At 40.4% G+C, this 27,576-nt stretch overlaps 1 protein-coding gene across 1 annotated transcript in view; it reads right to left on the bottom strand.

Annotated features, from left to right (window-relative positions):
- The window catches only part of STOX1 (storkhead box 1), a 73,041-nt gene that overhangs the window by 6,734 nt on the left and 38,731 nt on the right, over positions 1-27,576 (bottom strand). Inside the window, exons 2-3 of the mRNA XM_073685622.1 lie at positions 5,785-5,937; positions 1,451-3,758 (exon numbers count right to left, since the gene is read on the bottom strand). Coding sequence (XP_073541723.1) covers positions 1,451-3,758; positions 5,785-5,937 — 2,461 coding nt within the window. The remainder of the gene's footprint in view (positions 1-1,450; positions 3,759-5,784; positions 5,938-27,576) is intronic.

Below are 27,576 nucleotides of genomic sequence, written 5' to 3'. Positions count from 1 at the left end.
ATTTTAGTTTTTACCTTAACTAAATTTGGGTGAGGTAATATGTATTTTCCATTTGTTGTTTAGTCATACATAGCTATTAAAAAAAAAAAAAAAAACACAAAAAGAAAAATTATTTCTATATATTAGCAACATTACTGATAATTAATAGGTTAACTGCCATTCATTTTAACATAAAATGTACTGAAAAATGGGAAAAAAATTCAGTGTGTGACAAAATTGCAAAAGAAAAAACTCCACAGCAATTCCACCAGCGTTTTTTGGGTTTGGTTTTACAGTGTTCATTCTTAAAAATGACCTGGCGATATGATTCTCCAGACCAACAAAATTATGATGATATAAAACGTATAGGTTTTTTTTGTTATTTTACTGGTGAAAAACAATTCTGAACTAAAATTTTGTTTGTGATGATTTTTCCACCCATGGAGCTTGAGACGGGAATTTTTTTTATTGATACCATTTTGGGGTACATACTTTTATTGTATTTCTTGGGGAATACAGCGACTGAAAGTGGAAGTTCTGGATTTTTTCTTTCAGTATTTTATGTACAGCTTCAATCATTTAATATTTTTGATAGATTGGACTTTTATAGACACGGCGATATCTAATATTTTTATTTTTTTAAATGTATGTATTTTTAATGGGAGTTACATTTTTTTTTTATGTTTAACACAAGTTTTTTTGCTTTATTTTTTTAGTTCCATTGACTAAAGGTGATCTTGAATTCTGCGATCATTCAGTCGTTTATACTCCGTTCTCCGATGGAGCTCAGACTCTGGCTGAACGTCACAGTAAGATTAGCATGGCAGTTACGGTGGCCTTCAGCAAGCCCCCCAGCTGCAATGGTAACCCAACGGATCCATGCGATTGCGTTGTGGGAGGGCCAGTGGGAGCCCCCCGGTTATGACAACATTTAAATGCTGACGTTAGAAATTGACAGAGGCATATAAATTGTCAAACTGCAGAGATCAGAGCGACTTCTAGCCACTGCAGGTACAGGCAGGTGCCGGCTATGTAGCTCATACAACCCTTATTGACCCGTAATAAAAATGTACATCAGAGGTCGGTAAGGGGTTAAAACCCAAAATGTGGCTTTTTAATTAATCAGCTGATTGTTTGTTGGGTTAGAATATGGATAAAACCGTATGAAAAAGATGTTCTGCATTTGCCCACCTGTACATCTGATGCCACACTGCTGGTAAGTACTTGTGTGAATGTAGCTGTAAAGTGTCTAACACAAACAATACATGCCTGCGGTAGCACAGCCAGACCCAACTGCGGGGGCGAATGAGCACAAGTGTGCACTTCCTACTTACAGCAAACTCGTTCACGCAAGGGTGGCCAGAGGTAGTGCATGTGGCAGCCGCACTGTGGGACTCAGCCTAAAAATACTAAGTACAATACGATACAATAACCTCATATTTTATGGAAGTGAAACATGTTCTTTTCTTACCGTGGAGATTCAATTCCACTGTCTCCAGTGGTACTATGGTTCTCATTTTGGTTAGCTTCCAATGGATTAGTCTTTGCATTGAATAACTTTAAGGTGTGCTCATAACACGTCCTTCCTTCTCCTGATTGTTGTCCTGAGTTCTTCATATGTTTCTCATCACTTCCTTTAATGGATGTCTGGACAGTCTCTGCCATAGAGTTACACTCACTTGAATTGCAGTAATCAAATATACTTCCTTCACAAAGCTCAGGTTGGACACATTCTGCAGTATTGACATCTACCTCCTGATGATGGAGAACATACTGAGGCAAAGGCTGACAAGAGCTTCCCTTTACATGAGAAGGCCTAGTATAACTTTGAGAACTGTCAAAAGAGAAAACAGATGATGTATACTCTTCTTGCTGATGGTTCGCTGAGGAAAATTGATGTATTGTAGGTCTGGTTGGGTCCCAGTGACTTGGAGATGCTTCTAGTGCTGCATGGCTTTCCTCGTGTGGATCATACAAATTGTGTGTATCCAAATTGTTTTTTTGCCTGCTTGTCTCAAGATTCTGACACAGTGCAATATGTTCATCGGTGTCACCTTCAAAGTAGAAGGAACTCGAGGCATCATCATCCTCCTTCTTGTAAAACATCTGATCTTCCTCAACAAGCTCTTCGTTATGAGAACTGGAAAATGCTGTGTATTTCTGTGAATCTTTACTGTTCATTTCACTTGCGGAATAAGTATGAGATTCTGACTCGCTTTTCTCTAATGCGCCGATGTTGGACCTACTAAAACTTTTTGAAGAGCTTACACTTGCTTGTGCGTGTTGTAAAGATTCATTGATAGAGGTCATCTTGTTACAATATGACACTGTAGTATAAAGATTCCCGGCTTCATGTTCCCAAGTCCTTTCGGATTTTACCAATAACTTTGTTTGGTTGTCACTGAACAGAGGACATCCGTCTTCACCGGGCAAACCTAGTGCGGAGCTGTGTTCTTTAACGTGCTTAAACTTATCATCGATCCTCAGGGTACTACATTGAGGATAACTTGGGGGATATTCTCTCAGATCATCTTTTTCATTGATTGGCACTATCTGATCAGGGAACAAATCCTCACAATATTCATCTTCAGGCCTTTCAGCTTTTAGATGTCTTGTTCCAGCTTCAATATTTAAGCCTGAACAGTCTAGTGACTTTGGCCGTAGTATATTTTTTCTGTCCTTCCCGGATCTGCATTTCTTAACCTCTTTAATAGATTTGCTTGCACCAACATTAATGTTATCTCTGTAGGACTTACCCTCAAATGGATTACAGATTTGCTTTTTGTACATAACGTCAGGATGATTACTATCTTCGTTACTGGCAGTGAATACATCTGGAACCCTTATATCATCCATCACGGTGGACTGATGCTGTGACTTCCTTACCCTTACCGCATCTACTTCTACTTGTGTGGTCAACTTTGAGCCACCCATGTCTTTCCTATTTTTTTCTTTGCTGGCCTGCACTTTTTTGTGGTACTTTGATATTCTATTGTTTTTCTTTTTGCTACTTCCTTTAAGATTATGGGCATTTTTGTTTTTTATTATTTCTGTTGAGGTTCCTTTACTATAATACTTTTTCTGTTCCTCAGCTTTTTGCATCATCATTGTATGTTTCATCAAGTTGTCCACAGTTAGAACAGGGTTAATGCGTTTAATGATCTCATGTTCGATGTCACGAGGGATGTTATCCATATTATCTTCATCCCGGACGGGCCATTCTTCGGGTGGAAATTGTGCTGCAAAGCTCACTAATTCTTTTTTGGATTTTTCTTTCTTGGCAACATTGCGCCAGAAGAGACCGATTCCAAATTTCTTACTGCATTTTTCTTTTTCCTTTAGCGACTGTTGTGGCTTAGCTTTAATACACGTGTGATGGTCCCGTGATGTAGATGTTGCCTGATTTTGAACAGAAGGTTTTGAATCTTTAATTGATTTGTGTTCCTTTCCATTACTCTCATTAATTGACTGTTGCCCCAGTATATTATGGGTGGAACTCTCGGAGAAGCAGCTGCAGGACCTGCAGTGAGATACTGAGGGTACATTAGCTTTGGTTAAATCAGCACAACTCTCCATGCTGACGAGATAAGTGATGGCTGGTGGAGAGACGGAAATATCCTCAGCTGCCCCACACTTACTGTGAGGCATGGTTTTTCTAGTGATAAAGTAAGTCTGAGGAGTCACTATGAAGTAGCCTTCTCCTGTGTGGTATATTTTCCTTTCTTTGATGAGTGTACCAAGGGTAGCATACAGGATCTCCTGGGATGGAGTTGCTATACCTATAAAAGAAAATATTAGTTATATTAATGTCTAATAAAATTAAAAAAAATAGCACTTGACCACAATTTAGAAGCTTAAACCCAACTATAAATCTATCTCAAAAGTAAACCATCATTGCCCATTTTCCAAGATAAAGCATGTACTGATGACTTTAAACAGTTATTCTCTTCTTGTTAAATGGGTGAAATTGCCCTAGTAAAAATAATCAATTTTGCAACTTCTAAAAATCCTCTCCGTTCTCAAGAACACAGGTGTTTTTAATTCTAAAGTTTATTGCTCATTGCTTAAGTTACCTTTGCTTTAGAGCCTGCAATCGTTCTGATGCTGGCCAGATCGCTGGATCCACTAGCTTCAGTATTCCTCCGTTCCTCAGATGCTGCAGAGGCAAAGCTGCCTTTATTGTAGCATATGAGAGCACACAACTATGCCACCGACCTGAACTGTCAAACTTCAGGAGTGTACCATCCCATGGCAATCAGGAAGCAAGGAGGCAAGGGAGCAGTGCGCTCCTGAACAAAGATCATGAGAAAAACAATCCTACTTGTTCCTGTGTCTCTAAAGCACTTACTCTGCTGATTTCCAGTTTTTGAAAGGTATTGCCAACACAAGCAATGCACCGTCAAAATGAATTATGTACGCTGTTTAAAGGGGTTTCACAAAATTATACAAAATTTGCCCTAATGCAGGAAATGTTATATAATAACTGTGAATACTCGGCCACTCCAGAAGTAATGAATGATGTCTCGTCCATCAGTCCCCTGACTGCTACAGCTAACCACTGGCTTAGTGTACGTACTGTACATACATATATCACCAATGAGGCCAGTAATTGGCTGCTGTGCCCAGAAAAGTGACACAAGGCACATCATCACTTCCAATACTAGTAAGGACCAGAGAAGCGTGACACGAGATTCAGGAGATATGTTTTTTTTTCGTTTTTTTAATTTTATAAATTACCTACATTACAGCAAATTTGGAATACTATTGGAAAGCCCCTTTAAAGGACATTCAAACTGTTATTTTTTTATTATAAAGCAATTTTTTTTTATTTTTTTTTATAGTTTACTTGTCACAAAAAAGAAAAAAAAAAACTAAGGCCGCCAAGTTTTAGCTAGGAGTCAATAGAGAAACATTAAAGCACCTTTTCAGTGTTTTGTTGTTTTATTGCAGAGCTGAAGCGGTGCTACTAATCTAAGTTCCCTTCATCTGATATCATGCTCATCAGCCGCCATCTTCATCTTATCGGTGCCGCTCCGTTCGTCTTCTGCAAATTGTGACCTGCCGGATCACCCCAGTGTTTGCTGGACTATTAGGTAGTCACTTCACAATGTAAGTCTGAGGGCCATAATGAGGATCTCCATAGACTTACACTGAGAGCTTGTGACCGTTACCTCTGACATCCGGCCAGTCAGAAGCTGCGGTCACAAGATAGTGGTGCGCGACAAGAGCGACGCCGGGAAGAGCAGAAGACAGTGGTTGGTAACTATATTTACTAGGTGTGGGGAACTTGAGATTGATTGCACCACTCCAGCGCTGAAATAAAAAAAATTAAAAAAAACACGTAAATTTTTTTTTGGAGGGCTGAGAAAATACTGTGTAAGCTAGCCTCAGGGAGGAGTCAAGAGGCGGTCAGATATTTCTGATACCAGAAAATCACAAAAGAAATGTTGCTGTGTGATATAAGTAGTAACGCAGGATCTGTACACATTAATAATACATTGCATTAATAATTTAACTTAACTAGGAGACTGAAATCTGCATAACTGTCTTAGGAGCCCATTACATGCTTTTTTTTTTTAAAGCACTGATGAGCAGTATGCGGTTTTAAAAATAAAATGTAGTTTTTACTAATTAACACTGGCCTATAGCCATTACAATAACGAATCTTCCCAATAATTATTGTGTGTATGCAGGAGACTTTACACCACAAATGTATGCATCACAGACACCACTTCTCTGCCCCAAGTACATTGCCACGGATATAGATTACACATATTCTAAATACAGGCGACAAATGGTCGGCACCTGGATAATGTTTTATCAGCTGCTCCATTAGGGATTCCTGTGTCACGAGAATCTGGGCTGCATTCATATCAGATATAGCACAGCACAATACTTCTGCCAAGGGAATGAACTGAGACTGAGCCACGGGATTCATCTGCATGGGAGACACGTCACCTGCAAGAAGAGAACAGAATAAGGGAGTGTGAAATAATAATGTAAAAAAACCCACACCTCTAGGAACTAGTATTGTACAGTCATCATACATTCCTAATATGATCCTACAGGCCAGGGGGAACAAATTACGCTTACTCTACGAGTGCTTTTACTACAGCATAAAATACTTTCCGATCAGCTAGTATAGTAACAACATGCAGCACCACCTAACAGTGGGACCGCAATGTAAATCATTTACCTTCACCTTCAGTTAATGCCTACTTGTCAATTAGGTGACTTTTTAGAATAAGCTATCCTGTGAGTGCAAATGAGGAATAACACTCTGCCCATTATATGACTCACTGATTTCCTGCATTTCCCATCAGTTTTCCCTTTTTCAGGCTCTATCTTTAGTTTCCAGTTCTCTCTAAGCTAGTGGGTGGCGACTAGCTGCTAAGATGTCTCCCATACACTGCACACAGACAAAAGAAACTCCTGCTCTCTTGCCTCTATGAACCAACAAAGAAGAAAAAGCAAACTATCTTAAAAAAAAATACATTTTAATAAATGAAATAAATGTTAAAATAGAGTAGAGAATATTTAAATATCCTAAAAAATAAATCATATTTAATTAAATATAAGTATATACAAAAGCCATGCATTTAAATGTGCTTTCCTACGAACTAAGTACATTTGAATTAATAGATCTTGGAATAAAAGAAGTTCCACAACAGAATGTGTTAAAAAAATTTCCCTGTGCTGAGATAATCTTATAAATGTGCCCCTGCTGTGTACTGTGTAATGGCTGTGTCTGACCGTGCAGGAACATGGTCTGATCATACCACAGCTCCTGGGCAGGGGAGGAAGCAAAAGAGTATACAGACATTACAGCACAGGATCCAATTGTGGAACTTAGTTTTATTCCAAGATCTATTGAGTAAAATGTACTTTGTGGGAAAACCCCTTTAATTCAATAATAAATATATATAAGGCATATCTCCAGTGACTTGACTCATTCACCTAGTGACACTTTGTGTCCCCTATATTGTTTTCTTTCTTGTCTCTATGTAGCACATGTTCAGAAGCAGCAGATGGGGGAGGATATACTGCAGTACTGAGCATTGTAGCTGTGAATCTAGCGCTAAGAAGGGAGAAACCTTCTTTTAAGAATGACCTTTTACTGGGTCTTTTATTTAAACAGAGTACCTCCACCGACTGACGCTGCTCCAGTAATTTTGGAACAGTTTTTGTTTTCTTCTGTGCCCTTCCCATTAAAAAGTTTTACCTCCCCCCTCCCAGGAGATAATAGACCAAATTTTCCTTTCAGCAACTGGGCGTATACCCCAGAACATCTCTGTGGGTGTGGCCGTGTTTTGATTGGCCAGCTTCACTGTTTAAAAAGCAAATACCCACAGGAAGCTCTGTGGTGTAGGTTCAGGAAAAATTTGCATTTTTCTTTCCGGGTTCATAACTTTGGAAAGGAGGGGCATAAAAGAAAAAGAAAACCCATTCCAGAATCAGGGGAGCAGCACCAACTGGAGTAGGTACTTAGTTTAAATGAAAAAAAAATTGTGAAATGTCCACTTTAAATAGAAAAATATAATTGCAGCCTAAAAATGGAGGAAAATCATGTTCCTCATGAGTTAATGTAGAACAGGTCTGCAATGTCTAATGCAATGGTGGTGACAGAGCCACATCTTTGTGGAGACTGGTAAATTACCCCTGACCTTTGTTTTACAGCTTGCCATTGTCAATTTCAACAAAGCCTGTTTATAGAGAGCTTTCCACGAGCCTTTTATCCCAGGTAGTTGCTAAGTTACCACTTTCAGGTGTATAAATCAGGGAAATGTCTTTGTATGGAGTAAAGAAAGACAAACTTCAGATCCCTTCCCTCCTGTGTTAACTTATGTCGGCTCGGAAACCTAATACTTACCTCCGAGACAGGAATGTCCTGAAAAAGCCACTTAAGGCAGGTGAAAGGCTAACCCGTTAGTCATAACAAGCCTATTCGGCTGCAGCGTACCTCAGTATATACAATCCATCACTTCCCATCAGAAAGCTTGTGATCTCCTTCGGTACTGACAGGAAGGTGATGGTGTAGAACTAGGACCTAACCTGCCATATGCTTTTATTTATGTAAACCAGAAAAAAAACAATCAATTGCCCTAAGGCATCTAAGTAAAAGTTAATGAGCAGGAAATCCTAAAACGATTGCTGTATAAATAACACTAAAGATGAATTTTGCATTTTCTGAATGGCAAAGATGGTCAATGAATGGAAAGTGGACTGTGCGCTATGGAGAAGAGAGACAAATTGCATTTTGGGGGGTGTGATTAAAGTAACCTCAACTAATTAAAGGGGTTGCAGCAACTTTTTTGTGTACCAGGTATAACTCCATACCTTTTATTGTGGCTGTGCCTGAGGCAGAACATAGAATCATAGAATGGTTGAGTTGGAAGGGACCTCCTGGGTCATCTGGTCCAACCCCCTGCTCAAAGCAGGATTCACTAGATCATCTCAGACAGATGTCTGTCCAGCCTCTGTTTGAAGACGTCCATTGAAGGGGAACTCACCACCTCTCGTGGCAGCCTGTTCCACTCATTAATCACCCTAACTGTCAAAAAGTTTTTTCTAATATCTAATCTGTGTCTCCTCCCATTTAGTTTCATCCCATTGCTTCTAGTCTTTCCTTGTGCAAATGAGAATAAAGATGATCCTTCTACAATGTGACAGCCCTTGACATATTTGTAGACAGCTATTAAGTCTCCTCTCAGTCTTCTTTTTTGCAAGCTAAACATTCCCAAATCCTGCAACCGTTCCTCATAGGACATGGTTTGCAGACCAGTCACCATTCTGGTCGCTCTTCTCTGAACTTGCTCCAGTTTGTCTATGTCTTTTTTAAAATGTGGTGCCCAAAACTGTACACAGTATTCCAGATGAGGTCTGACCAAAGAGGAGTAAAGACCGATAATGACTTCACGTGATCTAGACTGTATGCTTCTGTTAATACATCCCAGAATTGTATTTGCCTTTTTTGCTGCTGCATCACACTGTTGACTCATGTTTAGTCTATGATCTATTAGTATACCCAAGTCTTTTTCACATGTACTGTTGCTTAGCTCTATTCCTCCCATTCTGTATATGCTTTTTTCATTTTTATTGCCCAGATGTAGTACTTTGCATTTTTCCCTGTTAAAAACCATTCTGTTGGTTGCTGCCCACTGCTCCAGTTTATTTAGGTCTTTTTGAATCCTCTCTCTCTCTTCTCTAGTATTAGCTATCCCTCCTAGCTTTGTGTCATCAGCAAATTTAATCAGTTTACCCTCAATTCCTTCATCTAAATCATTGATAAAGATGTTGAACAATACAGGTCCCAGGACGGAGCCCTGTGGTACCCCACTTGAGACATTCATCCAGCTGGATGTGAAGCCATTTACAACCACCCTTTGAGTCCGATCACTAAGCCAGTTATGAATCCACCTAACAGTTGCCTGGTCCATTGCATACTTGGTCATTTTTTCAATAAGGATGGTGTGAGATACTTTGTCAAATGCTTTGCTGAAGTCAAGATATACTATATCTACAGCATTTCCCTGATCCACCCAGTTCATCAGACCCATTCACTAGAATAGGACTGAGCAGTATCAGGCACGGTAAACTACCAAGAATTCCCAGAGAGATCATTTCAATTGCGCTTGTTGTGAGCGCAAATAGGGCCCCCACTTACCATGTGTAGTTGATACTAGTTTCATCCTACGCGGCAGAGGGTTGAGGGCCATTCTTTTTTACTTCCAATAGCTGTGATTCAACACAATTAACTAAAAGCTCCCATACAAATTGCATTTTAGTGGATTGGCTACAATCCTAATGCGAGTTAGACTCTCCTTCAATGCTTCCGCTTACCTGCCTACAGAACACATGAACACTTGTCCGGGTAAATCAATAAACTGCTATCTAAAAAGGTGTTTGGAACATTAACAGGGCTGTTCGGTCTCAAACTACAAGTCTGCAGTCACTATGTGAATCCTCAAATTGGACGCCCTGTGCGATGTGAGGATTTTCCGTTACCGGGAGCGGAGGGGGCGTGACCGCAAGTATGCGATTTGCATCCATGCAGTCACGTGCTAACTAGACTGTATCCTGCTTCACTCAATGGAAGTGTACTGAGCGAGGCCAGACAAGTCTAGTCGGAATGTGGCCAGAAGTATGCAAATCACATACTTGTGGTCACATGACCACCCACCGCCGGCACCAGAGAATGCTCACAGCACACGCACAGACTGACTGGACACTTCTAGTTTGACACAGGACAACCTCTTTAAGGCTGTATGTTCACAGCCCAATAATGGCAGTTAAAGGACTGCCAATACACTAAATAAAAGCCAATTGGCAGCCACTTCCCATTCACAAAGAACTATCATTGGCAGTCTCTTTAGTCAGCCCAATTATCAGGAAATGACTATTCCTTGGAGCCCTTATTCCCGATAATAAACTATTTTAGATGCACCCTTAAGTCCCTCACACACGTTAGGCCAACGCTGGCCAATCTGCAAATATTGACAGATAAGGCTGACAGTCCAGTTGATGGGGGTCCCGTCCAGAAAATTGTAGGGGAGTCAAGCATGTCTGATTTCGGACTGCCGATATTTTTGTTCTCTGAGAGACGCCACCAAGAAAGTTCTGGCAGCGGATCTCACACTGAGAACACAGGGGCACTCGGCAGAGAATAGCTGCCAGCCAAATGATCGGCCAACAGCCATCTTAGGTGTATGGGGGGGCTTTACTAAAATGCATGGTTTGATATTAGTGGAACAGTCAAGCCAGAGCAGAAGCTTTTGCAATCGGTACATTTCTAGGACCCTTGTCTTTATAGAGGAAATCACAGTAATCCATTTTTGTGATCCGCCATAATGCTACGTGGCTCGTCTTTAGGCTGAGTTCATATTTGGATTTGTTTTCAGCAGACGTATCAGAGATTAAATCTGATAATGATGAATACAGGAGGAGGCAATGCGGCATCTGTATGAGTCTCAGAAATAAATATATCATAATAATGTAATTCAATATGTTTTCATAGTGAAATGGAGAATTTTCTGTCAGGTGGAAGAAGGAGCATTGTGTCAAGTCTCTCCCTGATGAGAACACAACAGAGTTTAACCTGACCTAACCCTCTCGTCTTCTCCATAAGTGATCTCAGGAATTTGTAAGATGATCACTTATTTAAAGTGACAGCGCAGACATAAGGTAGTGTTGTCTTTTCTAATCTAATTGATAGGAATGTATAATCATACATCACGCTCTGTGTGAATTGACATTTGCTTAAATGTAGGAAGATAGTTGTAGAAACCTGACACAGTTCCATCCATTATGTGATTTCATTTGCTTTTATTATTAATCATTTAGGATTGTATCTTCAAGGGAAATTCTCAAACATTTGTCCCAGATACTTATTCTAAGTTGTTACACATGGTTTCAATAGCAGAGTAGCCCAACCAAGGAGATTGAGCTTCTGCCAGATACCTCTGGGGTGGATTGTCTAAAATTTAGACTCCTACTTCCTGTCCATCAGGAAAAGTTTGCAGCAGTTTCCTTATTAGATGCAAGATTATAATGATAGGTAATGCCTCTATACACAGCTAATAATACAGAATCCACCAATCACACAGCTCCTCCCTTAACAATGACTTTAGCACACGCTCATTAGGTGCTTCAATACAAATTATAGTGTTTGTCAGTTTATCGTAGCTAATGTACATGTGTTGTTTCCTGAAACTATAGGAAGATAAAAGTCTGAAAAGGCTGGAGTAGCCCAGTGAAAATTGCCAAATTTTTATTTTTGTTACAGATTGAAAAAATGGACCGATTATTCTGATCAGAGTTTGATCAGAGTGAGGTCCAAGTGTCATCCGATTTTCTCATACGAGGGAAAAAATAAAAAATAAAAAAAAAATTCTCTACCTTTTCCTGTCAGTCTGTGAAAATTGGATTGCAATCTGATATTATCCGAGTGAGGTCCGTTGTTTTTCATGGACCCATTAACTTTCATTGCAGATATTGATCTGACCCTCAAAATCGGACTATTTTTTTGCGTACCGCTTGGTCTGCGAAAAATCACAGACATGTGAATGGCCCCATAGGCCATCACAGGTACGAGTGTGATCCGCAAAAAACATGGATAGCAATCGTATGTAAAAATTGGAGATCTGAATGAGCCCTAAAGCAACATTTGTGACAGAATAAGGGTAGGTTTACGACGCAGTGTTAAATGACCACCGATCAGTGGTCATTTAATAGTCAGTTTACATACAGCAGGCTACATTTCCTATGCTCTGTGTATTCTTCTCAGTAGCAATGCCCTGTTTACACAAAACATGTGCTACCATGAATGATCATTTTTTTAGCCTGATTAAAAATCATTTCACCTGACAAACAAGTATTTTGCTAGTTCGTCAGCTGATAGGTAGCCTGTTTACACAGCCTGATTGTTGGGACATGAGCATTTCACAAGAAAACGATTGTAGTGAAGGACTCTGCAGTATATGGTTTTTCTAAATCTCTATTGGTGATTTTTAATAACTCGCAACAAATGACTGAAGTCTGTGGTCTACGTTAGACTAAGCAGCGTCCTTCTCCTGTTGCGTCTTCAGTGCGGGAGCGAGCGTAAAACGATTTTACTGTGCTGCTCCCACACTGAAGACAATAGGAAAGAATGACAAGTAATCAAAAATTATTATTCTGCAGAGTCCTTGATTAATGCAGCAGAGGACAGGTACGGATACAGGATAGGTACTATTAAAAGGTTTGTCTGGTCCAAATTGATGTCTGCAGTCACTGTGTGGCTGCAGACTTATGAATCCCCCCAAGCACGTACCGTACGGGTATGTATGGGTTACTTTCTCCCGGTGAGTGGGCGTGGCCTCACTTCCATACACTTGTATGGAGTGAGATTGCGCCCTCCAGTCGCTCATGCACACTGGACGGCTGCGTCACTAGACGGGGTGTGGCCTCGCTCAATATAAGTGTATGCGGCGAGGCTGCGCCCACTAGACAGACTCTGGCCAGGAGTATTTATAAAGCATATATATCCTCCCGTCCTAGCTCAGACACCGGCGAATCCCCACAGCAGAGTGCAGTCTGTGTGACTGCAGACTTATCAATTTGGAGCAGACAACGCCTATAAAAAGTAACCTTTAATTAATGTATTAAAATAATGGAATTTCTCTACAAACATTCACATACCAGAAATTATAGCATAAGGTGCAGGGACATATTCTAACTCCTTGTCATGGGTGTGTCGGAGGTGAAGGACAGTCGCCCTGCAGTGGGCTGCAGGAGATCTCTACGTTTGGCATTGCAGACAGTTTCTTAGATAAGAGGCTGTCTTTAGGACCGAGCGGCTACCTCTCTCGCTAAATTAGCTCTCTGGCCTGGGTGTATATATTTGTAAGCAAAAAAGGATATAGACGTTCATTTCAATATAATATAAATATCCTTCTAACCTAATGAGGAACCCAAATACACTAAACTATTTCTCATTCCTCATTCTACATTGATAATTTAAATAAAGAGATCAAAATACTCAATATATCTGCTATTTCAAATTTTTATTAGTGTTATCACAAGACATACATACACCCCATAAAATCATGTCAATAGCCCCTAAGACATAGAAAACCCCAATAAAATTGAGGCAGTGTGGTCAAAAGGTATCACTATAAGCACATAGAATTAATTGTAGTTCAGAAAATAGAAGTGTAGGATTATATCAGTAGAGTTCCGAACCTCTTAATTCCGTGGGATATGCCCTATATCCCTAGTAGATTATCACAAAACATGCATAAATAGAATACATATCCATATATATAGGTCATAAACAAATCATATGACATTACAAAAAATTGCAGATTTTTACATAGAAAAATATATTCTCATATGGGATTATCCTATAGCATCCATAGACTGAATACAAGTCCTCATAGTTTAGGGAGCATGTCCCACTATATAAATCATTAAATTGCATATAAGTAAAGTATACATCCTCATAATTTGAGGGACATTTCACATATATAAGCTGGTAGGATAATCTCAATGGTCACAATAATTACAACCTATATATAAGCCACATAGGCTAGTACATAGAACCGGGTGCATATCACCAATCATAAGGATCAGAACAAAATCATATACAGCAGACAAGTGATACCAACATTATAATACCCCCAGGGCAGGCATAATACAAACCAAATGCCAAAGTGTTATAAGACCACACTGCCTCGTACCCCAACGCGCGTTTCGCGTGCTGCTTCGTCGGGGGGTACAGAGGCAGTGCCACACCTGATATATATATATAGAAAAAGCTGTAACGCACACCTGTTGTTCCCTCTGTGTATTAGGGCGCACGCATGACGTCCAGGGCACGTCGCCATCACTCGGCCGGCGTCCAGGAAGTCGAAGTGCGCATGCGCACATATCGGTTCCTGATAGGACGCCAGTCGAGGGAGGCGAGGCCGCCATGACACGCCACGCGCGCGCACCACACTGGGTCCGTGCACGCTCCATATTAAGTCTGGGCAAAGTTGCCCTCAAACCCTATCCATATATAGACAGTACAAATGGTAATACACAGTAGATATATCTTTAAGTCCATCACGATGACATTATCTCTCCACTTTATAATTCACATATTGATCCATCCTGCATTGTTGAAGAAAATAAACAGATAGTAATATACATTCCAAGCAAACAAAAGGAGGGAGACAATAAGTACAACATTCTATATCAAAGTGATGTCTACAGTGAAATAATTATAGGATACTCCTAATATTATTGTATATAGTGTACATATCGTCACAGATAATTATAAAAATATAATTATAAAATTACTATATAGAACCATCGTAATAAAGTATAAAATATCAGTGTACATATCAAGATGAATAAATAATTATGTTTCATGAATGGTCAGCATCCCTATAATAACCATATTGTATATATTAAAGATAAATGATCACAAAGATCAAAGTAATGTATCGAGATAGGGAATATAAATAACCAGGAATGGCAATATAAAAGGTACAGTGTAGTGGGATAGGGCATAACCACAACAGTGCCATCATATTCAATCCCATTATAAAAAGTCACACCAGAAATGGCGCAAAGCTCACTGAGTCATTAAGGCCCTTCGGTTTAATTGTATCAAGGATGGTGATCCATTTTACTTCAGTTTTATGTAGCAGGTTTTTGGCATCTCCGCCCCTTGCTCCCAGTCTGATCTGGTCAATTGCTCGAAAACGTAAAAGGCGCCAGTTGCAATTATGCAGTTCTCGAAAATGCTTAGGGATATTTTTGAGTTTGGCTATTTGCTCCGGATCTGTAATTTTCGCCGCATTTTTTATGTCTCTCAAATGTTCCAAGACTCTCACACGGAACTCTCTTGATGTTAACCCAACGTAAATTAACTTACATGGGCAGGTCGCCCAGTAGATAACGTCAGTAGAGCGGCAAGTTAGCCACTTATAGATTTTGAAATTACGAGTATTTTGGGAGTCATGGAAGGAGAATGCTCTGTCTACCTGAGAGCAGGCACTGCATGCGCCACATGGGAAACAACCCCATTTAGATTTTACATGACCAAAATTAAGGCCCCCAGATGTCGGTGGTATATAGTGACTTCTCACTAATATATCATTTAGATTTTTAGATCTTCTAGGGGTCACTAGGGGTCTTAAGGGGATTATGTTTTTTAGGGTGGGATCAGATAAGAGGACAGGCCAGTATCTTGTGAAAATTGCCGACATTTCTCTCCAATGCGTATGGTAGGGTGTAATTAGTCTCACCTGTTCATTTTTTTTTTTTTTTTTTTTTTTGTTTTCTTCTTCAGAAGTTGATCTCTTGAAGTTGCCATTGCTCTAACATAGCCCTGTTGGATGACATCAGGGTTATAATTACGGACCTTAAATCGTTTTTTTAATTCCCTAGCTTGACCCTCAAAAAGAGCATCCGAGGAACATATTCTCCGAGCCCGGAGGAATTGTCCCGTAGGGATTGATTTAATTACCTGAGGGGGATGAGAAGATTTAGCACTTAGTAACGAATTCACTGCTGTTTTCTTCCGGTGGATGTCAGTGGAAATCTGACCATCCTTCCCCCTTGTAATATGTAGATCTAAAAAATCTATCTCATCAGGGCTCGAGGAATATTCCCGGACCATGAGGAGGGAGCGGTCCAACTTTGGGTCCGCTTCATCGATGATGTTTTCCTGCTGTGGCAGGGTAAAAAGTGTCGGCTAGAATGTTTTCTTAATAAATTGAACCAGAACAAGCAGAACATAAGACTGACATATTCCTCGAGCCCTGATGAGATAGATTTTTTAGATCTACATATTACAAGGGGGAAGGATGGTCAGATTTCCACTGACATCCACCGGAAGAAAACAGCAGTGAATTCGTTACTAAGTGCTAAATCTTCTCATCCCCCTCAGGTAATTAAATCAATCCCTACGGGACAATTCCTCCGGGCTCGGAGAATATGTTCCTCGGATGCTCTTTTTGAGGGTCAAGCTAGGGAATTAAAAAAACGATTTAAGGTCCGTAATTATAACCCTGATGTCATCCAACAGGGCTATGTTAGAGCAATGGCAACTTCAAGAGATCAACTTCTGAAGAAGAAAACAAAAGAAAAAAATGAACAGGTGAGACTAATTACACCCTACCATACGCATTGGAGAGAAATGTCGGCAATTTTCACAAGATACTGGCCTGTCCTCTTATCTGATCCCACCCTAAAAAACATAATCCCCTTAAGACCCCTAGTGACCCCTAGAAGATCTAAAAATCTAAATGATATATTAGTGAGAAGTCACTATATACCACCGACATCTGGGGGCCTTAATTTTGGTCATGTAAAATCTAAATGGGGTTGTTTCCCATGTGGCGCATGCAGTGCCTGCTCTCAGGTAGACAGAGCATTCTCCTTCCATGACTCCCAAAATACTCGTAATTTCAAAATCTATAAGTGGCTAACTTGCCGCTCTACTGACGTTATCTACTGGGCGACCTGCCCATGTAAGTTAATTTACGTTGGGTTAACATCAAGAGAGTTCCGTGTGAGAGTCTTGGAACATTTGAGAGACATAAAAAATGCGGCGAAAATTACAGATCCGGAGCAAATAGCCAAACTCAAAAATATCCCTAAGCATTTTCGAGAACTGCATAATTGCAACTGGCGCCTTTTACGTTTTCGAGCAATTGACCAGATCAGACTGGGAGCAAGGGGCGGAGATGCCAAAAACCTGCTACATAAAACTGTAGTAAAATGGATCACCATCCTTGATACAATTAAACCGAAGGGCCTTAATGACTCAGTGAGCTTTGCGCCATTTCTGGTGTGACTTTTTATAATGGGATTGAATATGATGGCACTGTTGTGGTTATGCCCTATCCCACTACACTGTACCTTTTATATTGCCATTCCTGGTTATTTATATTCCCTATCTCGATACATTACTTTGATCTTTGTGATCATTTATCTTTAATATATACAATATGGTTATTATAGGGATGCTGACCATTCATGAAACATAATTATTTATTCATCTTGATATGTACACTGATATTTTATACTTTATTACGATGGTTCTATATAGTAATTTTATAATTATATTTTTATAATTATCTGTGACGATATGTACACTATATACAATAATATTAGGAGTATCCTATAATTATTTCACTGTAGACATCACTTTGATATAGAATGTTGTACTTATTGTCTCCCTCCTTTTGTTTGCTTGGAATGTATATTACTATCTGTTTATTTTCTTCAACAATGCAGGATGGATCAATATGTGAATTATAAAGTGGAGAGATAATGTCATCGTGATGGACTTAAAGATATATCTACTGTGTATTACCATTTGTACTGTCTATATATGGATAGGGTTTGAGGGCAACTTTGCCCAGACTTAATATGGAGCGTGCACGGACCCAGTGTGGTGCGCGCGCGTGGCGTGTCATGGCGGCCTCGCCTCCCTCGACTGGCGTCCTATCAGGAACCGATATGTGCGCATGCGCACTTCGACTTCCTGGACGCCGGCCGAGTGATGGCGACGTGCCCTGGACGTCATGCGTGCGCCCTAATACACAGAGGGAACAACAGGTGTGCGTTACAGCTTTTTCTATATATATATATCAGGTGTGGCACTGCCTCTGTACCCCCCGACGAAGCAGCACGCGAAACGCGCGTTGGGGTACGAGGCAGTGTGGTCTTATAACACTTTGGCATTTGGTTTGTATTATGCCTGCCCTGGGGGTATTATAATGTTGGTATCACTTGTCTGCTGTATATGATTTTGTTCTGATCCTTATGATTGGTGATATGCACCCGGTTCTATGTACTAGCCTATGTGGCTTATATATAGGTTGTAATTATTGTGACCATTGAGATTATCCTACCAGCTTATATATGTGAAATGTCCCTCAAATTATGAGGATGTATACTTTACTTATATGCAATTTAATGATTTATATAGTGGGACATGCTCCCTAAACTATGAGGACTTGTATTCAGTCTATGGATGCTATAGGATAATCCCATATGAGAATATATTTTTCTATGTAAAAATCTGCAATTTTTTGTAATGTCATATGATTTGTTTATGACCTATATATATGGATATGTATTCTATTTATGCATGTTTTGTGATAATCTACTAGGGATATAGGGCATATCCCACGGAATTAAGAGGTTCGGAACTCTACTGATATAATCCTACACTTCTATTTTCTGAACTACAATTAATTCTATGTGCTTATAGTGATACCTTTTGACCACACTGCCTCAATTTTATTGGGGTTTTCTATGTCTTAGGGGCTATTGACATGATTTTATGGGGTGTATGTATGTCTTGTGATAACACTAATAAAAATTTGAAATAGCAGATATATTGAGTATTTTGATCTCTTTATTTAAATTATCAATGTAGAATGAGGAATGAGAAATAGTTTAGTGTATTTGGGTTCCTCATTAGGTTAGAAGGATATTTATATTATATTGAAATGAACGTCTATATCCTTTTTTGCTTACAAATAATTGTCTTTTTGGTGGATATAGGTTCTATAATGGACTTTCGTAGTCGAGATGCCAATTGGTCTACAAGGCTTACAGACATTTTTGGTAACGGGGATGCAGTCGTGGGTGAGTCATCATCGCAACAGTGTCATGAATTACAGAATAACCTTAAAAAACTCCTATATAAGCGCACCAGAACTTGGTGGAACAAGGCCTCACTAGAACAGTACCTCAGCAAAGACATTATTCCTAGAGGACTTCGGATACAGGTATTTCCATCTTTTGCAATAGACGATGCAAATTTTAAAGCACGATGGGAGGAGGCGAGTAAGAATTGTTCACGCACTATGCTTGAACTTCTAATCGGCCAGGATAAAAAACAATTGGACAGTCAGGAGATAGAAATTGATACTATTCAAAAAGAACTGAAAAAGACATTATCTAAAGAAACATGGGATGCTCTAGATAAAGAACTTATTAAGGATCTGGATAAATGGGAGCAAGAAATTAGACAATTTAAGATGAAAAAATTCCATCGTGATACAACTGATTACAAAAATGGACGCGTCTATAAATGGCATCATGGTCAACAAGCTGCCCAAAAATCTCATTTCCAATCTAGACACGATTCAATGTCTTCCAGTGATAGTTCTTCTGCGGTCCATTTTTTGGATATGCGCCAGACCCCAGAGGACGATCCAGATCCAAGAGAACAAGGAGGACGAATGGAAACTCGCTATACAGCCTCCAGGAATTACAAAAGGAAGCAGGGACCCCAATGGAAAAAACGATAATGCAGGATAAACTTAAGGTAATCAATTTATCTGATAAAACTTTCAGTATTGAGCAACTGGAAGTACTTGAAAAAGGGTTGACCTTTTCACCTGTGGCTAACTTTGACTGTTTTACGGCCATAAAAGATGTTCAACTTTTTGGACGTAAATTAATGCTTAAGAGACATTTCTCTAAATATCAAGACGAGTTTCGTCGCAATGCGACTGCCGAGGAGAAAGAGGCTATTTCAGTCTTGGACTCCTTACTCAAAGAACAGGAAGATATACCCAACTTTCCACCTTTTTGTAAGAAAAAATCAACAGCCTTTCCCCCTCTATCTGCCTGTGCCCCAATTGAGCTTTTCACTAAATTGGTAATACAAGATCTTAGAACGCTTCCAAGCCAAAGATCTCATGACAACCTCAACTACAAACAAAGGATTGCCCTTAAGGAACTAAGAACTATGAATGACATTGTCATTAAGAGGGCAGATAAAGGGGGCAATGTTGTTATCTGGCCAACTGTAAAATATGAAAAAGAGGCCCTACGACAACTCTCCGATACTTCATGTTATCGAAGACTTGAGCAAAACCCTACATTGAAATTTTGTAATGAGTTGCTCAATATTTTGGAAACTGCTGTGGCCCATAATATTATTCCCAAATCCATATACGAAGGCCTAATCACTAAAAACCCTACTATACCGACATTATACCTTCTCCCAAAGGTCCATAAAGATGCTCTTGAACCACCCGGGCGTCCCATAGTGTCTGGTAAAAATAGCCTATGTGAGCCTGTCTGTAGATTCCTTGACTACTACCTTAAACCAATGGTACAGAATCTACCATCATATATCAGAGATTCAACAGACTTGTTGGTGAGACTGCAGGACATGACATTAGAGGAGGACATCATCATGGTAACTGCGGATGTGGAGTCCCTTTATACATCTATTAATCACAATGACGGCCTAACAGCAGTAAAATTCTTTCTAGATTCAACTAACATTGAACAACGATTAATTGAATTATTACTCCACTTATTACGATACGTCCTTACACATAACTTTTTTCTATTTAAGGATCGTATATACCTACAGGAGAGGGGCACGGCTATGGGGGCGTCTTGTGCGCCCTCATATGCGTGCCTCTTCCTGGGGTATTGGGAACATTATCTCAATTTCCCGGACCATGAGGAGGGAGCGGTCCAACTTTGGGTCCGCTTCATCGATGATGTTTTCCTGCTGTGGCAGGGTAAAAAGTGTCGGCTAGAATGTTTTCTTAATAAATTGAACCAGAACAAGCAGAACATAAGACTGACATATTCCTCGAGCCCTGATGAGATAGATTTTTTAGATCTACATATTACAAGGGGGAAGGATGGTCAGATTTCCACTGACATCCACCGGAAGAAAACAGCAGTGAATTCGTTACTAAGTGCTAAATCTTCTCATCCCCCTCAGGTAATTAAATCAATCCCTACGGGACAATTCCTCCGGGCTCGGAGAATATGTTCCTCGGATGCTCTTTTTGAGGGTCAAGCTAGGGAATTAAAAAAACGATTTAAGGTCCGTAATTATAACCCTGATGTCATCCAACAGGGCTATGTTAGAGCAATGGCAACTTCAAGAGATCAACTTCTGAAGAAGAAAACAAAAGAAAAAAATGAACAGGTGAGACTAATTACACCCTACCATACGCATTGGAGAGAAATGTCGGCAATTTTCACAAGATACTGGCCTGTCCTCTTATCTGATCCCACCCTAAAAAACATAATCCCCTTAAGACCCCTAGTGACCCCTAGAAGATCTAAAAATCTAAATGATATATTAGTGAGAAGTCACTATATACCACCGACATCTGGGGGCCTTAATTTTGGTCATGTAAAATCTAAATGGGGTTGTTTCCCATGTGGCGCATGCAGTGCCTGCTCTCAGGTAGACAGAGCATTCTCCTTCCATGACTCCCAAAATACTCGTAATTTCAAAATCTATAAGTGGCTAACTTGCCGCTCTACTGACGTTATCTACTGGGCGACCTGCCCATGTAAGTTAATTTACGTTGGGTTAACATCAAGAGAGTTCCGTGTGAGAGTCTTGGAACATTTGAGAGACATAAAAAATGCGGCGAAAATTACAGATCCGGAGCAAATAGCCAAACTCAAAAATATCCCTAAGCATTTTCGAGAACTGCATAATTGCAACTGGCGCCTTTTACGTTTTCGAGCAATTGACCAGATCAGACTGGGAGCAAGGGGCGGAGATGCCAAAAACCTGCTACATAAAACTGAAGTAAAATGGATCACCATCCTTGATACAATTAAACCGAAGGGCCTTAATGACTCAGTGAGCTTTGCGCCATTTCTGGTGTGACTTTTTATAATGGGATTGAATATGATGGCACTGTTGTGGTTATGCCCTATCCCACTACACTGTACCTTTTATATTGCCATTCCTGGTTATTTATATTCCCTATCTCGATACATTACTTTGATCTTTGTGATCATTTATCTTTAATATATACAATATGGTTATTATAGGGATGCTGACCATTCATGAAACATAATTATTTATTCATCTTGATATGTACACTGATATTTTATACTTTATTACGATGGTTCTATATAGTAATTTTATAATTATATTTTTATAATTATCTGTGACGATATGTACACTATATACAATAATATTAGGAGTATCCTATAATTATTTCACTGTAGACATCACTTTGATATAGAATGTTGTACTTATTGTCTCCCTCCTTTTGTTTGCTTGGAATGTATATTACTATCTGTTTATTTTCTTCAACAATGCAGGATGGATCAATATGTGAATTATAAAGTGGAGAGATAATGTCATCGTGATGGACTTAAAGATATATCTACTGTGTATTACCATTTGTACTGTCTATATATGGATAGGGTTTGAGGGCAACTTTGCCCAGACTTAATATGGAGCGTGCACGGACCCAGTGTGGTGCGCGCGCGTGGCGTGTCATGGCGGCCTCGCCTCCCTCGACTGGCGTCCTATCAGGAACCGATATGTGCGCATGCGCACTTCGACTTCCTGGACGCCGGCCGAGTGATGGCGACGTGCCCTGGACGTCATGCGTGCGCCCTAATACACAGAGGGAACAACAGGTGTGCGTTACAGCTTTTTCTATATATATATATCAGGTGTGGCACTGCCTCTGTACCCCCCGACGAAGCAGCACGCGAAACGCGCGTTGGGGTACGAGGCAGTGTGGTCTTATAACACTTTGGCATTTGGTTTGTATTATGCCTGCCCTGGGGGTATTATAATGTTGGTATCACTTGTCTGCTGTATATGATTTTGTTCTGATCCTTATGATTGGTGATATGCACCCGGTTCTATGTACTAGCCTATGTGGCTTATATATAGGTTGTAATTATTGTGACCATTGAGATTATCCTACCAGCTTATATATGTGAAATGTCCCTCAAATTATGAGGATGTATACTTTACTTATATGCAATTTAATGATTTATATAGTGGGACATGCTCCCTAAACTATGAGGACTTGTATTCAGTCTATGGATGCTATAGGATAATCCCATATGAGAATATATTTTTCTATGTAAAAATCTGCAATTTTTTGTAATGTCATATGATTTGTTTATGACCTATATATATGGATATGTATTCTATTTATGCATGTTTTGTGATAATCTACTAGGGATATAGGGCATATCCCACGGAATTAAGAGGTTCGGAACTCTACTGATATAATCCTACACTTCTATTTTCTGAACTACAATTAATTCTATGTGCTTATAGTGATACCTTTTGACCACACTGCCTCAATTTTATTGGGGTTTTCTATGTCTTAGGGGCTATTGACATGATTTTATGGGGTGTATGTATGTCTTGTGATAACACTAATAAAAATTTGAAATAGCAGATATATTGAGTATTTTGATCTCTTTATTTAAATTATCAATGTAGAATGAGGAATGAGAAATAGCTGGGTGTATATATACCTGGTGTGTCTTGAGAGGGAGTCACCGGCTATATTCATTTCTACTTGTGAAGCTTAGCAGGAGCAGTACTTCTTCCTCTCTGGAGCTTGAGGCCGTGTGCTTATTTGGAGTTCATCTAAAGCTAAGCCATTTCCCCTGTTTTGTCCACACTTGTTGTCCATGGATTTTATTACTAACCTACCAGTTTCTGCAGGCAAAACGGTGGTTTTGTTCGTAGTAGATAGGTTCAGTAAAATGGTTCACTTCGTCGCATTACTTGCGCTTCCCAATGCCAAGACACTTGCTCAGGTGTTCATAAATGAGAAGGTGAAGCTTCACAGGGTTCCCTCCGATGTGGGGTCTGATCGAGGACCCAGTTTGTTTCCAAGTTCTGGAAGGCATTCTGTTCTCAACTGGGGGTGCAGCGGTCCTTTTCCTCTGCCTTCCACCCTCAGTCGAATGGTTAGACCGAGCGTATCAATCAGAACTTGGAGACATACCTCAGGTCTTTCGTCTCCAAAAATCAGGAGGATTGGGCATCCTACTTACGGCTGGCAGAATTTGCCATCAATAATCATCGTCAAGAATCCACTGACAGGTCACCGTTCTTCGGTACATACGGTTATCATTCAAATTTTGGTACCTTCAGTGGGGGAGGAGCTTCAGGAGTTCCTGAGGAGGAACGGTTTGCTTCGTCACTCTCCTCGGTATGGCAGGGTGTTCTGTGTAATTTAAAGACCATGGGAGACAGGTATAAACGTATGGCTGACAGAAAACGCTTGCCAGGTCCGGACCTGAATGTGAATGACTGTGTGGTGGTCTACCAGGAATATAAGACTGAAAGTTTCTTCTTGGAAGCTGGGACCTAGGTTTATTGGTCCCTATAAGATAACCGCCGTCATTAACCCAGCAGCGTTTCGTCTTGAACTTCCTCAGGCCCTTAAGGTCCACAATGTGTTCCACAGGTCCTTAATCAAAAGGTATGTGGAACCTCTTAAACCCTCACCTCTACCACCGCCCCAGTAATGGTTGATGGTAATCTGGAGTTCCAGATTTCGAAGATTGTAGATGCTCGTCTCCAACGTCGTTCTCTACAATACTTGATGCACTGGAAACGCTATGGTCCAGAGGAGAGGATGTGGGTTTCAGCGTCAGAGGTGAACGCTCCCAGAAGATTGGTTCGCTCATTCCACACCTGTTTTCCTGAGAAACCCGGTCCTGAGCTTCCGGAGGCCACTCGTAGAGGGGAGCGTACTGTCACGGGTGTGTCAGAGGTGACAGACAGTTGCCCTGCAGTGGGGTGCAGGAGATCTCTACGTTTGGCATTGCAGACAACCTCTAAGATAAGAGGCTGTCTTTAGGACCAAGCGGCTACCTCTCTCTTGCTAATTAGCTCTCTGCCTGGGTGTATATATACCTGGTGTGTCTGAGAGGGAGTCGCCAGCTATATCCATTTCTACTTGTGAAGTTTAGCAGGAGCAGTACTTTGTCCTCTCTGGAGCTTGAGGCCCTGTGCTTATTTGGAGTTCATCTAAAGCTAAGCCGTTTCCCCTGCTTTGTCCACCCTTCTTGTCTATAGAGTTTAGGGGAGGTTGACTACTGCTCATCTCCTTCCATCCCTAGCCGTAGCCATAAGCCAGGAAGAGTAGGGCGAGGCACACGTGCGGCGACTGCTGAGGAGGCAATATAGGGACGTTAGGGGAGACCGGGTGACGATAGACCAGACTAGGAGGTCTCCACTTCCCCCTTTACCTAGTGTCTGGGCTCCCTTTCCCTTCTGTGTTGCATACCTGGCGTGACACTCCTGCTTGTCTATAAGAAGAGATAAATAGTATGAATTAGGTTGGAATGGCTTATATATGTATTCCTCACTGAAATAACCAACACAGGAAAGTATCCAGTGGGTAGCACGGTGGCTCAGTGGTTAGCACTGTAGCTTGCTGCGCTGGGGTTGAGGGTTCAAATCCCACTAAGGACAATATCTGCAAGGAGTTTGTATGTTCTCCCCGTGTTTGCGTGGGTTTCCTCCGGGTTCTCCAGTTTCCTCCCACACGCCAGACATACTGATAGGGAATATAGATTGTGAGCCCCAATGGGGACAGTGATAATGATGAGGTCTGTAAAGTGCTGTGGAAATTATGGCGCCATATAAGTGAGTAAAATAAAATAAATATTGGTGTCCAAATACCTATATAGCATAGTGTAAATAGCTTAGAACATACCTGGTGATGCTGCCAATACAGAGACTGACACATAGACCTCAAAGTCTGAGATACCTCATGTGCTACTAGCTTGTCATGTGCCGATTATTAAACAGATCATAAGCAAATATGTGCTCAAAAGTAACTAGTGTTCAAAAGGAGAGATCTCATCCAATCCTAATGTAGTAGTACGCCATAGAAGCAAGTTATAGGATAATTCCTATCATCACCCATGTCGTGCCCCAGCGGAGACTCCCGCTCTGACAAGGGTAGTACTCACAATACCCATACCTCCCGGTGCAAGAGTCTTGCACAATTATTGTTTTCTTATTAAAGTGGAGGTATGCTTTAAGGCTTAATTCACAGAGTCCCCTATTGGCACCCAAAGTCTGATGTTGTACTTGATGGGCAGCACAGAGTCCCAATGTGTTCATACCACCTTTATGTTGCCATACGGTGCCTTTCATAGGAGTGATTCTCCCCTGATAAATTGGGCGGCCCATTACAGGCACTCAGTAGACTATGGGCACCATACTACAGATCTGTAATATATTAGCAAGCCTGATGCTTAATAACACCCGTGGGTCCCTCTACCAGGCAGTTATTCAGATGAATGGCAGTATTGTAATATAAGAACCCTTGCCCAGGATTAGAAATTCATGGCTGTTTTCTTGCAGGAGCTGCACCACCCCTGACCATAGCTTGTGTCTGGTATTACAGTTGAGTCCTATTCACTTCAATAAGAATGAGCTGCAATACCAGACACAAACCACAGACCGGCCTACTGCTGTTTCTGAAAGAACGCAAACTTTTATTTTTCCTTTTAATCCCATAAGATTTTAGTCTCCTCTAGTCTAGTCAGTTAGTTTTTCCTGCATTACATCATTACCTGGTGTACCAATTGCAATGAGACAGCATGGAGATGCTACAAGATTAATAAAGGGTCCTACCAAATTTGGAGCTCACTCCGGTAAGAAAGTATAGAGAAAAGATATACATAGATATCTTTTTTCTTTTTTTTTTTCATTTTGTTCCATTTTTGTGCTTCCATATTTTTTTTGCTACCTATTAAATGTGGAGTTGTCTGTCTTTCATCCAAAGTGCGTAAATGTGAAACCATAATAACTAAGGGTTAACAATTCTTTGTAATATAACATTTTTTTCCAACAAAAAAATGGAATTAATATGAATCCGTAATATCCGTCCGTGATCTACTTTTTCTTGGAGATTACCTCTAATTGTAATCTTTAGACAAATGCTTCAAACAACAGTTGCATGGAGGCAATATTTTACCATCCGTTTACCATTGTACGGGTCAAGCTCCGTTCAGATATAGTCGTCTAGCTCCATCAGACGTCTACTAGGTATACATCAGACACATGCCCTGATGCATTTTCCCAATGTGACTTGTGACAAAGTCACTAGCAAAGTACTGGAGGGGAGATATGTAGCACTGAGATTAATAGCTGCAGTAATATACATAGGAAAAAGGTTCCAGCACACAAGTGGGTTAATCAGCCATCTTAGTGCTAGGGTGATTTAACACCTGTAGAAAGGGAGGAACACAGAGGATAAAATCACAGCCTTTCAGAGCATTTGGCGTGGGGGAGGGCCTCGACGTGAAAGCTCTGAGCTGTTT

Source organism: Phyllobates terribilis, unplaced genomic scaffold (assembly GCF_046119375.1).
Source record: "Phyllobates terribilis strain yellow unplaced genomic scaffold, ASM4611937v1 Scaffold_5__5_contigs__length_657084704, whole genome shotgun sequence".
In the NCBI taxonomy this organism is placed as follows: domain Eukaryota; kingdom Metazoa; phylum Chordata; class Amphibia; order Anura; family Dendrobatidae; genus Phyllobates; species Phyllobates terribilis.
The sequence above is the reverse complement of the archived record's forward strand: the minus strand, read 5'-3'. Positions and strand labels throughout refer to the sequence as shown.